The 15,979-nt window shown below is 40.2% G+C and overlaps 1 protein-coding gene, 19 non-coding genes and 1 pseudogene across 21 annotated transcripts in view; all 21 read right to left on the reverse strand.

Annotated features, from left to right (window-relative positions):
- hapln3 (hyaluronan and proteoglycan link protein 3) overlaps positions 1-15,979 on the reverse strand; it is a 36,164-nt gene that overhangs the window by 18,398 nt on the left and 1,787 nt on the right. For both annotated transcript variants that reach the window (XM_047339926.1, XM_047339925.1), the window contains exon 3: positions 15,494-15,892. In XM_047339926.1, the coding sequence (XP_047195882.1) occupies positions 15,494-15,892 (399 nt within the window). The remainder of the gene's footprint in view (positions 1-15,493; positions 15,893-15,979) is intronic.
- Positions 396-533, reverse strand: LOC124851917. Its single transcript, XR_007032763.1, has one exon. It is a non-coding gene; the product is annotated as a U4 spliceosomal RNA (small nuclear RNA).
- On the reverse strand, positions 1,036-1,173 carry LOC124851911. The gene has a single exon (XR_007032757.1). It is a non-coding gene; the product is annotated as a U4 spliceosomal RNA (small nuclear RNA).
- LOC118110310 lies at positions 1,682-1,821 on the reverse strand. Its single transcript, XR_004696931.1, has one exon. It is a non-coding gene; the product is annotated as a U4 spliceosomal RNA (small nuclear RNA).
- LOC124851909 lies at positions 2,324-2,460 on the reverse strand. The gene has a single exon (XR_007032755.1). It is a non-coding gene; the product is annotated as a U4 spliceosomal RNA (small nuclear RNA).
- On the reverse strand, positions 2,948-3,087 carry LOC124851896. Its single transcript, XR_007032742.1, has one exon. It is a non-coding gene; the product is annotated as a U4 spliceosomal RNA (small nuclear RNA).
- LOC124851902 lies at positions 4,866-5,005 on the reverse strand. The gene has a single exon (XR_007032748.1). It is a non-coding gene; the product is annotated as a U4 spliceosomal RNA (small nuclear RNA).
- On the reverse strand, positions 5,507-5,644 carry LOC118110300. The gene has a single exon (XR_004696922.2). It is a non-coding gene; the product is annotated as a U4 spliceosomal RNA (small nuclear RNA).
- LOC118110305 lies at positions 6,117-6,258 on the reverse strand. Its single transcript, XR_004696926.2, has one exon. It is a non-coding gene; the product is annotated as a U4 spliceosomal RNA (small nuclear RNA).
- Positions 6,748-6,887, reverse strand: LOC124851894. Its single transcript, XR_007032740.1, has one exon. It is a non-coding gene; the product is annotated as a U4 spliceosomal RNA (small nuclear RNA).
- Positions 7,383-7,518, reverse strand: LOC124851908. The gene has a single exon (XR_007032754.1). It is a non-coding gene; the product is annotated as a U4 spliceosomal RNA (small nuclear RNA).
- LOC118110307 lies at positions 8,018-8,158 on the reverse strand. The gene has a single exon (XR_004696928.2). It is a non-coding gene; the product is annotated as a U4 spliceosomal RNA (small nuclear RNA).
- Positions 8,664-8,803, reverse strand: LOC124851895. The gene has a single exon (XR_007032741.1). It is a non-coding gene; the product is annotated as a U4 spliceosomal RNA (small nuclear RNA).
- Positions 9,305-9,440, reverse strand: LOC124851906. The gene has a single exon (XR_007032752.1). It is a non-coding gene; the product is annotated as a U4 spliceosomal RNA (small nuclear RNA).
- Positions 9,940-10,079, reverse strand: LOC124851903. The gene has a single exon (XR_007032749.1). It is a non-coding gene; the product is annotated as a U4 spliceosomal RNA (small nuclear RNA).
- On the reverse strand, positions 10,584-10,728 carry LOC124851893. The gene has a single exon (XR_007032739.1). It is a non-coding gene; the product is annotated as a U4 spliceosomal RNA (small nuclear RNA).
- LOC118110308 lies at positions 11,230-11,361 on the reverse strand (annotated as a pseudogene).
- On the reverse strand, positions 11,871-12,013 carry LOC124851897. The gene has a single exon (XR_007032743.1). It is a non-coding gene; the product is annotated as a U4 spliceosomal RNA (small nuclear RNA).
- LOC124851914 lies at positions 12,516-12,655 on the reverse strand. Its single transcript, XR_007032760.1, has one exon. It is a non-coding gene; the product is annotated as a U4 spliceosomal RNA (small nuclear RNA).
- LOC124851920 lies at positions 13,144-13,278 on the reverse strand. The gene has a single exon (XR_007032766.1). It is a non-coding gene; the product is annotated as a U4 spliceosomal RNA (small nuclear RNA).
- On the reverse strand, positions 14,429-14,568 carry LOC124851899. The gene has a single exon (XR_007032745.1). It is a non-coding gene; the product is annotated as a U4 spliceosomal RNA (small nuclear RNA).

Consider the following 15,979-nt stretch of genomic DNA (forward strand, 5'->3'; position numbering starts at 1 on the left):
GGGTTTTACTGTTATTTTTACTATGGTCATTAATAGTCAGGTAAATTTAACTGAGATAGAGATAAATTGCTGTTTAAGTAGGACAAACTGATATGGTTCATTATTTTAAACGATTGTGCTTAGTTTGGTAGGTGGGGCTAATTATTTCAATGTTGTCCCAGTGACTATGGCTTGGGCAACACTGGAAAGTAAATGTGTACATTTATTTCATAACACTTATACTTTGAGGGTCAGAAAGGGGGAGGGGCTAACCCAGTGACTATGTTTTGGGCAACACTGGGAAGTGATTTAGCTCACGTGCTATATTATTGTACTAGAGACAGAATCAGATGTGGTGATACCAGGCAGCTAAAAAAGTTGATTCATCCGATATATGTCATTCACAAAATTATCAGTCTCCATAGAGACCATCAAGTGCCATTGCCGACTATATTTCAGGTAGTCCAAGGCGGGAATTAGTTAAAGTTTTCAACTAGCAATAATCACGCCTCGGATTGACCTCATAGAGCTCACGTCTGCCACTGCGAAGGGATGAAGAGTCTGATTTACGGAGGGAAGGTCACAAACATCTGCACAACCCTATGCTAGGGTTTATCAGTGAATACTGGGACCTCAAAGTTAGTGAAACCACTTATGTTATGGTGGGGTTTTACTGTTATTTTTACTGTATGGTCATTAATAGTCAGGTAAATTTAACTGAGATAGAGATAAATTGCTGTTTAAGTAGGACAAACTGATATGGTTCATTATTTTAAACGATTGTGCTTAGTTTGGTAGGTGGGGCTAATTATTTCAATGTTGTCCCAGTGACTATGGCTTGGGCAACACTGGAAAGTAAATGTGTACATTTATTTCATAACACTTATACTTTGAGGGTCAGAAAGGGGGAGGGGCTAACCCAGTGACTATGTTTGGGCGACACGATGATTTAGCTCCACGTGCTATATTGTTGTACTAGAGACAGAATCGAATGTGGTGATACCAGGCAAGCTAAAAAGATGATTCATCCGATATGTCATTCACAAAATTATCAGTCTCCATGGAACCATCAAAAATTACCATTGCCGACTATATTTCAGTGCCGTCAAGGCGGGAATTAGTTAAAGTTTCCAACTAGCAATAATCACGCCTCAGTTGACCTCATAGAGCTACGATACTGCCACTACGAAGGATGAAAGTCTGATTTATAGGAGGGAAGGTCTGAAACATCTGCACAACCCTATGCTAGGGTTTATCAGTGAATACTGGGACCTCAAAGTTAGTGAAACCACTTATGTTATGGTGGGGGTTTTACTGTTATTTTACTGTATGGTCATTAATAGTCAGGTAAATTTAACTGAGATAGAGATAAATTGCTGTTTAAGTAGGACAAGCTGATATGGTTCATTATTTTTAAACGATTATTGCTTAGTTTGTGCGGTGGGGCTAATTATTTCAATGTTGTCCCAGTGACTATGGCTTGGGCAACACTGGAAAGTAAATGTGTACATTTATTTCATAACACTTATACTTTGAGGGTCAGAAAGGGGGAGGGGCTAACCCAGTGACTATGTTTTGGGCAACACTGGGAAGTGATTTAGCTCACGTGCTATATTATTGTACTAGAGACAGAATCAGATGTGGTGATACCAGGCAAGCTAAAAAGTTGATTCATCCGATATGTCATTCACAAAATTATCAGTCTCCATAGAGACCATCAAAAATTGCCATTGCCGACTATATTTCAGGTCGTCAAGGCGGGAATTGGTTAAAGTTTTCAACTAGCAATAATCACGCCTCGGATTGACCTCATAGGCTACGATACTGCCACTGCGAAGGGATGAAGAGTCTGATTTACGGAGGGAAGGTCACAAACATCTGCACAACCCTATGCTAGGGTTTATCAGTGAATACTGGGACCTCAAAGTTAGTGAAACCACTTATGTAATGGTGGGGTTTTACTGTTATTTTTACTGTATGGTCATTAATAGTCAGGTAAATTTAACTGAGATAGAGATAAATTGCTGTTTAAGTAGGACAAACTGATATGGTTCATTATTTTAAACAGTTATTGCTTAGTTTGGTAGGTGGGGCTAATTATTTCAATGTTGTCCCAGTGACTGGCTTGAGCAACACTGGAAAGTAAATGTGTACATTTATTTCGCAACACTTATACTTTGAGGGTCAAGAAAGAGGAGGGCTAACCCAGTGACTATGTTTTGGGCAACACTCAAGTGATTTAGCTCGTGCTATATTATTGTACTAGCGACAGAATCAGATGTGTGGTGATACCAGGCAAGCTAAAAGATGATTCATCCGATATATCATTCACCAAAATTATCAGTCTCCATAGAGACCATCAAAATTACCATTGCCGACTATATTTCAGTCGTCAAGGCGGGAATTGAATTAAAGTTTTCAACTAGCAATAATCACTTTCAGTTGACCTCATAGGCTACGATACTGCCACTGCGAAGAGGTAAGAGTCTGATTTACGGAGGAGGAGTCACAAACATCTGCACAACCCTATGCTGGGGTTTATCAGTGAGCCACAGGACCTCAAAAGTTAGTGAAACCACTTATGTTATGGTGGGGTTTTACTGTATGGTCATTAATAGTCAGGTAAATTTAACTGAGATAGAGATAAATTGCTGTTTAAGTAGGACAAACTGATATGGTTCATTATTTTAAACGATTGTGCTTAGTTTGGTAGGTGGGGCTAATTATTTCAATGTTGTCCCAGTGACTATGGCCAGGCAACACTGGAAGTAAATGTGTACATTTATTTTCATAACACTTATACTTTGAGGGTCAGAAAGGGGAGGTCTAACCCAGTGACTATGTTTTGGGCAACACTGGGAAGTGATTTAGCTCACGTGCTATATTATTTAGAGACGGGAATCAGATGTGGTGATACCAGACAAGCTAAAAGATGATTCATCCGATGTCATTCACAAAATTAGCAGTCTCCCATAGAGACTCTTCAAAAATTGCCATTGCCGACTATATTGCAGGTCGTCAAGGCGGGAATTGATTAAAGTTTTCAACTAGCAATAATCACGCCTCAGATTGACCTCATAGGCTACGATACTGCCACTGCGAAGGGATGAAGAGTCTGATTACGGAGGGAAGGTCACAAACATCTGCACAACCCTATGCTAGGGTTTATCAGTGAATACTACAGGACCTCCAAGTTAGTGAAACCACTTATGTTATGGTGAGGTTTTACTGTTATTTTTTGCTGTATGGTCATTAATAGTCAGGTAAATTTAGCAGATAGAGATAAATTGCTGTTTAAGTAGGACAAACTGATATGGTTCATTATTTTAAGCGATTGTGCTTAGTTTGGTGGGTGGGGCTAATTATTTCAATGTTGTCCCAGTGACTATGGCTTGGGCAACACTGGAAAGTAAATGTGTACATTGTTCATAACACTTATACTTTGAGGGTCAGAAAGGGGAGGAGCTAACTTGACTATGTTTTGGGCAACACTGGGAAGTGATTTAGCTCCCCGTGCTATATTATTGTACTAGCAGCGGAATCAGATGTGGTGATACCAGGCAAGCTAAAAGATGATTCATGTATGTCATTCACAAAAATTATCCAGTCTCCATAGAGACCATCAAAAATTGCCATTGCCAGGCTATATTTTAGTGCATCAAGGCGGAGCAGATTAAAGTTTTCAACCAGCAATAATCGCCTCAGTTGACCTCCTGCTAATTTACGATACTGCCATAAGAGGGATGAAGAGTCAATTCTGGAGGGAAGGTCACAAACATCACAGCCTGTCTTTAGGGTTTATCAGTGAATACTGGGACCTCAAAGTTAGTAGGAGAGCCACTTATGTTGGTGGGGGTTTGCTGTTATTTTACTGTATGGTCATTGACAGTAGAATAAATTTAGCTGAGACTGAGATAAATTGCTGTTTAAGTGGATAAACTGATGTGGTTCATTATTTTACTTCGATTGTGCTTAGTTTGGTAGGTGGACTGTTATTTCAATGTTGTCCCAGTGACTATGGCTTAGGCAAGCACTGGAGAGGAAATGGTAATGGCATTTATTTCCACCAACACTTATATACTTTGAGGGATTCAGAAAGGAGGAGCTAACCCAGTGACTATGTTTTGAGGCAGCACTGGGAAGTGATTTGCTCACGTGCTATATTATTGTACTGTGACGGAATCAGATGTGGTATTGATACCCAGGCAAGCTAAAGATGATTCATCCGATGTCATTCACAAAATTATCGAGTCTCATAGAGACCATCAAAAGTACCATTGCGACTATATTTCAGGTGGAGTAGGCGGGAATTGGATAAGTTTTCCAACTAGCAATAATGCTCAGATTGACCTCATAGGCTACGATACTGCCACTGCGGGGATGAAGAGTCTGATTTACGGAGGGAAGGAGTCCTGACATCTGCAACCCTATGCTGGGTTTATCAGTGAATACTGGGACCTCAAGATTAGTGAAACCACTTATGTTATGGTGGGGTTTTACTGTTATTTTACTATTATGGTCATTAATAGTCAGGTAAATTTAACTGAGATAGAGATAAATTGCTGTTTAAGTAGGACAAACTGATATGGTTCATTATTTTAAGCGATTGTGCTTAGTTTGGTAGAGTGGGGCTAATTATTTCAATGTTGTCCAGTGACTATGGCTTGGGCAACACTGGAAGGAAATGAAATGTGTACATTTATTTCTTAACATATACTTTGAGGGTCAGAAAGGGGGAGGGGCTAACCCAGTGACTATGTTTTGGGCAACACTGATGATTTGAAACTCACATTTCTCTTATTATACTAGAGACGGAATCAGATGTGGTGATACCAGGCTAGCTAAAAAGATATTCATCCGATATGTCATTCACAAAATTATCCCAGTCTCCATAGAGACCATCAAAAATTGCCATTACCGACTATATTTCCAGGTCGTCAAGGCAGGAATTGATTAAAGTTTCAAACTAGCAATAATCACGCCTGGATTGACCTCATAGGCTACGATACTGCCACTGCGAAGGGATGAAGAGTCTGATTTACGGGAGAGGAAGGTCACAAACATCTGCACAACCCTATGCTAGGGTTTATCAGTGAATACTGGGACCTCCAAGTTAGGTAGAAAACACTTATGTTATGGTGAGTTTTACTGTTATTTTTGCTGTGATTGAAGCCTTGGTCAGGTATTTAACTGAGATCAGAATCAAATTGCTGTTCAGTAGGACAAACTGATGTGGTTCATTATTTTAAGCGATTGTGCTTAGTTTGGTAGGTGGGGCTAATTATTTCAATGTTGTCCCAGTGACTATAAACCCAGGCAACACTGGAAAGTAAATGTGTACATTTATTTCATAACACTTATACTTTGGGAGGGTCAGAAAGGGAGGCTAACCAGTGACTATGTTTGGGCAACACTGCAGAGTGATTCAGCTCAATGCTATATTGTGTACCATGACGGAATCAGATGTGGTGATACCAGGCAAGCTATAAAGATGATTCATCAATATGTCATTCCACAAAATTATCAGTCTCCATAGAGACCATCAAAAGTACCATTGCGACTATATTTCAGGTCGTCAAGGCGGGAATTAGTGCAAAGTTTTCAACTAGCAGCCAATCACGCCTCGGATTGACCTCATGGGCTGATACTGCCACTGCGAAGGGATGAAGAGTCTGATTTACGGAGGGAAGGTCACAAACATCTGCAACCCTGCTAGGGTTTATCAGTGAATAACAGGACCTCAAGTTAGTGAAACCACTTATGTTATGGTGGGGTTTTACTGTATGGTCATTAATAGTCAGGTAAATTGCTGAGATAGAGATAAATTGCTGTTTAAGTAGGACAAACTGATATAGTTCATTATTTTAAACGATTGTGCTTAGTTTGGTGGTTGAGCCTAATTATTTCAATGTTGTCAGTGACTATGGCTTGAGCAACACTGGAAAGTAAATGTGTACATTTATTTCATAACACTTATACTTTGAGGTCAGAAAGGGAGGAGCTAGCAGTGACTATGTTTAGGCAACACTGGGAAGTGATTTGGCTCCCCGTGCTATATTGTACTAGAGACGAATCAGATGTGGTGATACCAGACAAGCTAAAGATGATTATCGATATATCATTCACAAAATTAGCAGTCTCCATAGAGACCTGGCCATCAAGAGTACCATTGCCGACTATATTGCAGGTCGTCAAAGCGGGAATTGGATTAAAGTTTTCAACTAGCAATAATCACGCCTCAGATTGACTCATGAGCTACGATACCACTGCTGAGAGGATGAAGTCTGATTTAGGAGGAAGGTCTGAAACATCTGCAACCCTATGCTAGGGTTTGTGGTGAATAGGACCTCAAAGTTAGTGAAACCACTTATGTTGTGGTGGGGGTTTTACTATTATTTTTTACTGTATGATCCATTAATAGTCAGGTAAGTTTAACTGAGATAGAGATAAATTGCTGTTTAAGTAGGACAAACTGATATGGTTCATTATTTTAGCGATTGTGCTTAGTTTGGTAGGTGGGGCTAATTTTCAATGTTGTCCCAGTGACTGTAGCTTAGACAACACTGGAAAGTAAATGTGTACATTTATTTCATAACACTTATACTTGGTCAGAAAGGGAGGGGCTAACTTGAGTGACTATGTTTTGGGCAACACTGGAAGTGATTTAGCTCACGTGCTATATTATTGTACTAGCGACGGAGATCAGATGTGGTGATGCAGGCAAGCTAAAAGATGATTCATCCGATATGTCATTCACAAAATTATCAGTCTCCATAGAGACCATCAAAAATTGCCATTGCCGACTATATTTCAGGTCGTCAAGGCGGGAATTGGTTAAAGTTTTCAACTAGCAATAATCACGCCTCGGATTGACCTCATAGGCTACGATACTGCCACTGCGAAGGGATGAAGAGTCTGATTTACGGAGGGAAGGTCACAAACATCTGCACAACCCTATGCTAGGGTTTATCAGTGAATACTGGGACCTCAAAGTTAGTGAAACCACTTATGTTATGGTGGGGTTTTACTGTTATTTTTACTGTATGGTCATTAATAGTCAGGTAAATTTAACTGAGATAGAGATAAATTGCTGTTTAAGTAGGACAAACTGATATGGTTCATTATTTTAAACGATTGTGCTTAGTTTGGTAGGTGGGGCTAATTATTTCAATGTTGTCCCAGTGACTATGGCTTAGGCAACACTGGGAAAGTAAATGTGTACATTTATTTCCTGCTGCTGTGAGTGTCAGAGAGAAAGGGGAGGGGCTAACCCAGTGACTATGTTTTGGGCAACACTGATGATTAGCTCGTGCTATATTGTGTACTATGACGGAATCAAGATGTGGTGATACCAGGCAAGCTAAAAGATGATTCATCCGATATGTCATTCACAAAATTATCAGTCTCCATAGAGATATCAAAAATTACCATTGCCGACTATATTTCAGGTTGTCAAGTGATTAGTTAAAGTTTTCAACTAGCAATAATCACGCCTCAGATTGACCTCATAAACTCACGATACTGCCACTGCGAAGGGATGAGAGAGTCTGATTTACGGAGGGAAGGTCACAAACATCTGCACAACCTATGGGGTTTATCAGTGAATACTGGGACCTCAAAGTTAGTGAAACCACTTATGTTATGGTGGGGTTTTACTGTTATTTTTACTGTATGGTCATTAATAGTCAGGTAAATTTAACTGAGATAGAGATAAATTGCTGTTTAAGTAGGACAAACTGATATGGTTCATTATTTTAAACGATTGTGCTTAGTTTGGTAGGTGGGGCTAATTATTTCAATGTTGTCCCAGTGACTATGGCTTGGGCAACACTGGAAAGTAAATGTGTACATTTATTTCATAACACTTATACTTTGAGGGTCAGAGAGAGGGGAGGAGCTAGCAGTGACTATGTTTTGGGCAACACTGGGAAGTGATTTAGCTCATGTGCTATATTGTTATGCGAGCAACGGAATCAGATGTGATACCAGGCAAGCTAAAAAGATGATTCATCCGATATGTCATTCTCAAAATTATCAGTCTCCATAGAGACCATCAAAAGTACCATTGCCGACTATATTTCGAATTCGTCAAGAGGCGGGAATTAGTTAAAGTTTCAACTAGCAATAATCACGCCTCGGATTGACCTCATAGGCTACGATACTGCCACTGCGAAGGGATGAAGAGTCTGATTTACGGAGGGAAGGTCACAAACATCTGCACAACCCTATGCTAGGGTTTATCAGTGAATACTGGGACCTCAAAGTTAGTGAAACCACTTATGTTATGGTGGGGTTTTACTGTTATTTTTACTGTATGGTCATTAATAGTCAGGTAAATTTAACTGAGATAGAGATAAATTGCTGTTTAAGTAGGACAAACTGATATGGTTCATTAGCTACTCGATTGTGCTTAGTTTGGTAGGTGGGGCTAATTATTTCAATGTTGTCCCAGTGACTATGGCTTGGGCAACACTGGAAAGTAAATGTGTACATTTATTTCATAACACTTATACTTTGAGGGTCAGAAAGGGGGAGGGGCTAACCCAGTGACTATGTTTTGGGCAACACTGGGAAGTGATTTAGCTCACGTGCTATATTATTGTACTAGAGACGGAATCAGATGTGATGATACCAGGCAAGCTAAAAAGATGATTCATCCGATATGTCATTCACAAAATTATCAGTCTCCATAGAGACCATCAAAAATTGCCATTGCCGACTATATTTCAGGTCGTCAAGGCGGGAATTGGTTAAAGTTTTCAACTAGCAATAATCACGCCTCGGATTGACCTCATAGGCTACGATACTGCCACTGCGAAGGGATGAAGGGTCTGAGTTACTAGGAGGAAGGTCACAAACATCTGCACAACCCTATGCTAGGGTTTATCAGTGAATACTGGGACCTCAAAGTTAGTGGAAACCACTTATGTTATGGTGAGGTTTTACTGTTATTTTTACTGTATGGTCATTAATAGTCAGGTAAATTTAACTGAGATGAGATAGATTTGCTGTTTAAGTAGGACAAACTGATATGGTTCATTATTTTAAACGATTGTGCTTAGTTTGGTAGGTTGGGCTAATTATTTCAATGTTGTCCCAGTGACTATAGCTTGGGCAACACTGGGTAAATGTGTACATTTATTTCCTTAACACTTATACTTTGAGGTCAGAAAGGGGAGAGGCTAACCCAGTGACTATGTTTTGGGCAACACTGGGAAGTGATTTAGCTCACGTGCTGTATTATTGTAGGAGACGGAATCAGATGTGGTGATACCAGGCTAGCTAAAAAGATGATTCATCGATATGTCATTCACAAGGTATCCAGTCTCCATAGAGACCATCAAAGTGCATTGCGACTATATTTCAGGTCGTCAAGGCGGGAATTGGATGAGATTTTCAACTAGCAATAATCACGCCTCGGATTGACCTCATAGGCTACGATACTGCCACTGCGAAGGGATGAAGAGTCTGATTTACGGACGGAAGGTCACAAACATCTGCACAACCCTATGCTGAGGTTTTATCAGTGATCTTCGGACCTCAAAGTTAGGTGACCACTTATGTTATGGTGGGGTTTTGCCAGCTATTTTTTCTGTATGGTCATTAATGATCAGGTAAATTTAACTGAGATAGAGATAAATTGCTGTTTAAGTAGGACAAACTGATATGGTTCATTATTTTAAGCGATTGTACTTAGTTTGTTAGGTTGGGCTAATTATTTCAATGTTGTCCCAGTGACTGGCAGGCAACACTAGAGGATTAATGTGTACATTTATTTCCTTAACACTTATACTTTGAGGGTCAGAAGGGGAGGGGCTAACCCAGTGACTATGTTTTAGGCAACACTGGGAAGTGATTTAGCTCACGTGCTATATTATTGTGCAGAGACAGAATCAGATGTGGTGATACCAGGCAAGCTAAAAGTTGATTCATCCGATATGTCATTCACAAAATTATCAGTCTCCATAGAGACCATCAAAAATTGCCATTGCCGACTATATTTCCAGTGCGTCAAAGGCGGGAATTAGTTAAAGTTTTCAACTAGCAATAATCACGCCTCAGATTGACCTCATAGGCTACGATACGCACTGCGAAGGGATGAAGAGTCTGATTTACGGAGGGAGGTCACAAACATCTGCACAGCCTATGCCGGGTTTATCCAGTGAATACTGGGACCTCAAAGTTAGTGAAACCACTTATGTTATGGTGGGGTTTACTGTTATTTTTACTGTATGGTCATTAATAGTCAGAGTAAATTTAACTGAGACTAGAGATAAATTGCTGTTTAAGTAGGACAAACTGATATGGTTCATTATTTTACTTTGATTGTGCTTAGTTTGGTAGGTGGGGCTAATTATTTCAATGTTGTCCCAGTGACTATGGCTTAGGCAACACTGGAAGTAAATGTGTACATTTATTTCATAACATATTATACTTTGAGAGTCAGAAAGGGGAGGGAGCTAGCAGTGACTATGTTTTGGGCAACACTGGGAAGTGATTTAGCTCACGTGCTATATTATTGTACTAAGCGGCGGAATCAGATGTGGTATTGAGCTAGCTAAAAAGATGGAATTCATCCGATATGTCATTCACAAAATTATCAGTCTCCATAGAGACCATCAAAATTGCCATTGCCGACTATATTTCAGGTCGTCCAAGGCGGGAATTAGTTAAGTTTTCAACTAGCAATAATCGCCTCGGATTGACCTCCATGGAAGCTCACTGATACTGCCACTCTTGAGAAGGGATGAGAAGAGTCTGATTTACGGAGGAAGTGCAAACATCTGCACAACCCTATGCTAGGGTTTATCAGTGAATACTGGGACCTCAAAGTTAGTGAAACCACTTATGTTATGGTGGGGTTTTACTGTTATTTTTGTATGGTCATTAGTCAGGTAAATTTAACTGAGATAGAGATAAATTGCTGTTTAGAAGTAGGACAAACTGATATGGTTCATTATTTTAAACGATTGTGCTTGGATTTGGTAGGTGGGGATAATTATTTCAATGTTGTCCCAGTGACTATAGCTTAGGCAAACACTAGAAAGTAAATGTGTGCATTTATTTCCTGCTTACTTATACTTTGAGGGTCAGAAAGTGGAGGAGGCTAACCCAGTGACAATGTTTTGGGCAACACTGGGAAGTGATTTAGCTCACGTGCTATATTATTGTACTAGAGACAGAATCAGATGTGGTGATACCAGGCAAGCTAAGATGATTCATCCGATATGTCATTCACAAAATTATCAGTCTCATAGAGACCATCAAGTACCATTGCGATTATATTTCAGGTCGTCAAGGCGGGGTGGTTAAAGTTTTCAACTAGCAATAATCACGCCTCGGATTGACCTCATAGGCTCTGATACTGCCCTGCACGAAGGGATGAAGGGTCTGATTTACGGAGGAAGGTCACAAACATCTGCACAACCCTATGCTAGGGTTTATCCAGTGAATCCTGGGACCTCAAAGTTGAGTGAAACCACTTATGTAATGGTGGGGTTTTACTGTTATTTTTACTGTATGGTCATTAATAGTCAGATAATTTAACTGAGATAGAGATAAATTGCTGTTTAAGTAGGAAACTGAAATGGTTCATTATTTTAAACGATTGTGCTTAGTTTTGGTAGGTGGGGCTAATTATTTCAATGTTGTCCCAGTGACTATAACTTGAGCAACACTGGAAGGTAAATGTGTGTACATTTATTTCATAACACTTATACTTTGAGGGTCAGAAAGGGGGAGGGGCTAACCCAGTGACTATGTTTTGGGCAACACTGGGAAGTGATTTAGCTCACGTGCTATATTATTGTACTAGCGACGGAATCAGATGTGGTGATACCAGGCAAGCTAAAAAGATGATTCATCCGATATGTCATTCACAAAATTATCAGTCTCCATAGAGACCATCAAAAATTGCCATTGCCGACTATATTTCAGGTCGTCAAGGCGGGAATTGATTTAGGATTTTCCAACTAGCAATAATCACGCCTCAGGATTGACCTCATGAGCTACGATACTGCCACTGCGAAGGGATGAAGAGTCACAGTTTACGGAGGGAAGGTCACAAACATCTGCAACCCTATGCTAGGGTTTATCAGTGAATACTGGGACCTCAAGTTAGTGAAACCACTTATGTTATGGTGGGGTTTACTGTTATTTTTTACTGTGGTCATTAATAGTCAGGTAAATTTAACTGAGATAGAGATAAATTGCTGTTTAAGTAGGACAAACTGATATGGTTCATTATTTTAAACGATTATTGCTTAGTTTGGTAGGTGGGGCTAATTATTTTCAATGTTGTCCCAGTGACTGTAAACTTAGGCAACACTGGAAAGTAAATGTATACATTTATTTCTGCTCATATACTTTGAGTGTCAGAAAGGGAGGGGCTAACCCAGTGACTATGTTTGGGCAACACTGGGAAGTGATTTAGCTCCACGTGCTATATTATTTGTACTAGAGACGGAATCAGATGTGATGATACCAGGCAAGCTAAAAAGATGATTCATCCGATATGTCATTCACAAAATTATCAGTCTCCATAGAGACCATCAAAATTGCCATTGCCCGATTATATTTCAGGTCGTCAAGGCGGGAATTGGTTAAAGTTTTCAACTAGCAATAATCACGCCTCAGTTGACCTCATAGGCTCACAGCTCTGCCACTGCGAAGGGATGAAGAGTCTGATTTACGGAGGGAAGGTCACAAACATCTGCACAACCCTATGCTGAGGTTTATCAGTGAATCCTGGGACCTCAAAGTTAGTGAAACCACTTATGTAATGGTGGGGTTTTACTGTTATTTTTACTGTATGGTCATTAATAGTCAGGTAAATTTAACTGAGATAGAGATAAATTGCTGTTTAAGTAGGACAAACTGAAATGGTTCATTATTTTAAACGATTGTGCTTAGTTTGGTAGGTGGGGCTAATTATTTCAATGTTGTCCCAGTGACTATGGCTTGGGCAACACTGGAAAGTAAATGTGTACATTTATTTCATAACACTTATACTTTGAGGGTCAGAAAGTGACTATGTTTTGGGCAACACTGGGAAGTGATTTAGCTCACGTGCTATATTATTGTACTAGCGACGGAATCAGATGTGGTGATACCAGGCAAGCTAAAAAGATGATTCATCCGATATGTCATTCACAAAATTATCAGTCTCCATAGAGACCGTAAAAGTACCATTGCGACTATATTTCAGGTCGTCAAGGCGGGAATTAGTTAAAGTTTTCAACTAGCAATAATCACGCCTCCAGTTGACCTCATAGGCTTTGTCTGCCACTGCGAAGGGTGAAGAGTCTGATTTACGGAGGGAAGGTCACAAACATCTGCACAGCCCTATGCTAGGGTTTTATCAGTGAATACTGGGACCTCAAAGTTAGTGAAACCACTTATGTAATGGTGGGGTTTTACTGTTATTTACTGTATGGTCATTAATAGTCAGGTAAATTTAACTGAGATAAGAGATAAATTGCTGTTTAAGTAGGACAAACTGATATGGTTCATTATTTTAGCGTGTGCTTAGTTTGGTAGGTGGGGCTAATTTTTTCAATGTTGTCCCAGTGACTATGGCTTAAGAGCAACACTGGAAAGTAAATGGTACATTTATTTCATAACACTTATACTTTGAGGTCAGAAGGGGAGGCTAACCCAGTGACTATGTTTTGGGCAACACTGGGAAGTGATTTAGCTCACGTGCTATATTATTGTACTAGAGACGGAATCAGATGGTGATACAGGCAAGCTAAAAGATGATTCATCCGATATGTCATTCACAAAGTTATCAGTCTCCATAGAGACCATCAAAGTACCATTACCGACTATATTTCAGGTCGTCAAGGCGAGGTGGTCAAGTTTTCAACTTCTTAATAATCCGCCTCGGATTGACCTCATGAGCCTGCGATGCACCACTGCGAAGGGATGAAGTCCCTGATTTACGGAGGGAAGGTCACAGAAGCATCTGCACAACCCCTATGCTAGGGTTTATCGGTGAATACTGGGACCTCAAGTTAGTGAAACCACTTATGTTTATGGTGGGGTTTACTGTTATTTTTACTGTATAGTCATTAATAGTCAGGTAAATTTAACTGAGATAGAGATAAATTGCTGTTTAAGTAGGACAAACTGAAATGGTTCATTATTTTGAAACTTGATTGTGCTTAGTTTGTGGTAGAGTGGGGCTAATTATTTCAATGTTGTCCCAGTGACTATAGCTTAGGCAACACTGGAAAGATAAATGTGTACATTTATTTCACTTAACACTTATACTTTGAGGGTCAGAAAGGGGGAGGGGCTAACCCAGTGACTATGTTTTGGGCAACACTGGGAAGTGATTTAGCTCCGTGCTATATTATTGTACTAGAGACGAATCAGATGTGATGATACCAGGCAAGAAGAGAAGCTAAAAAGATGATTCATCCGATGTCATTCACAAAATTATCAGTCTCCATAGAGACCATCAAAAGTACCATTGCAGACTATATTTCAGGTCGTCAAAGGCGGGAATTAGTTAAAGTTTTCAACTAGCAATAATCACGCCTCGGATTGACCTCATGGGCTGCGATACTGCCACTGCGAAGGGATGAAGAGTCTGATTCTGGAGGGAAGGTCACAAACATCTGCACAACCCTATGCTAGGGTTTATCAGTGAATACTGGGACCTCAAAGTTAGTGAAACCACTTATGTTATGGTAGGGGATTTTACTGTTATTTTTTACTGTATGGTCATTGTGATCAATGTAAATTTGCTGAGATAGAGATAAATTGCTGTTTAAGTAAGAGGACAAACTGATATGGTTCATTATTTTAAACGATTGTGCTTAGTTTGGTAGGTGGGGCTAATTATTTCAATGTTGTCCCAGTGACTATGGCTTGGGCAACACTGGAAAGTAAATGTGTACATTTATTTCATAACACTTTGAGGGTCAGAAAGGGGGGAGGGGCTTATAGCCAATCCTCTGTGAATTGATCAAGAGGTGTAGTACACCCTGGACTGGTCCCCAGCGTATCACAGGATCAACATGCAAACAGATTCAGACTAATTATATTAAATATTAACCATAAAAACAATAGGTGTCTTATTACTCAATGAGATAAGATATTGATAGGTGGGAGTCATTATTTCAATGTTTGCCCAGTGACTATGTTTTGGGCAACACTGGAAAGTAATTTAGCTCATGAGCTAAAGTCATGTAAATTTAACTGAGGGGTAGAGCGGTCGTCCTCCAGCCAGAAGGTAGGCGGTTAGATCCTCAGTCACCCCATCTGCATGCCGAAGTGGACTTGGGCAAGATACTGAACCCATAAAAATGAGATACAGTATAATAAAAAAATCCACAGAAATAACTGTAGTATTGGAAAAGGTTGCTGAGGATTGTTTTGTTCCATAAGAAATTAATTCATAAAGAGTGGATCAGTTTCACAAGATCTCTCTGATGGGAAAACATTGTGGTCCTTCAGTGCCAAAAGATTGACATCTAATCTACTCTTATCTACTAGTATTCCTCACCTCGCAGCTCCAGCTCCACAGTCACACTTTCGTCCTCCAGGCCGTCAATCACCTCACAGCGATATCTTCCTGTATCATTGAGCTGCAGCTCATTGATCACAAGAGACATGTCCCCCGGTGCTGAGCGTTTCAGGCGCACGCGACCCCGGAAGTTTCCATAGCTGCGGTGACGGTTGCCCATGGCAACCATAACCTCAGTTTCGCTGGCGAGGGCTTCAGGGGAAGCAGGTGCAGCGTTGGTGTTGGCAGGCAACCAGGACCACTTGACCCGGGTCCTGCGTGGTGTGGTGATCTCAGGCTCGTAGTGGTAGTGACAGGGAAGGGTGACACTGCTCCCCCTGGAGGCTGACACTGAATGCTGCGGGGATTCCACATGGAGACGAACCCCATTGAAATAGACTAGAAATGGCACGAATCACCAGAAACACAAGTTTCAGTTAGTGGGACCTTAATTATACTTCATCAAGAGAAAGCAACGTACTTGAA

Source organism: Hippoglossus stenolepis, chromosome 5, assembly GCF_022539355.2.
Source record: "Hippoglossus stenolepis isolate QCI-W04-F060 chromosome 5, HSTE1.2, whole genome shotgun sequence".
Taxonomy (NCBI): domain Eukaryota; kingdom Metazoa; phylum Chordata; class Actinopteri; order Pleuronectiformes; family Pleuronectidae; genus Hippoglossus; species Hippoglossus stenolepis.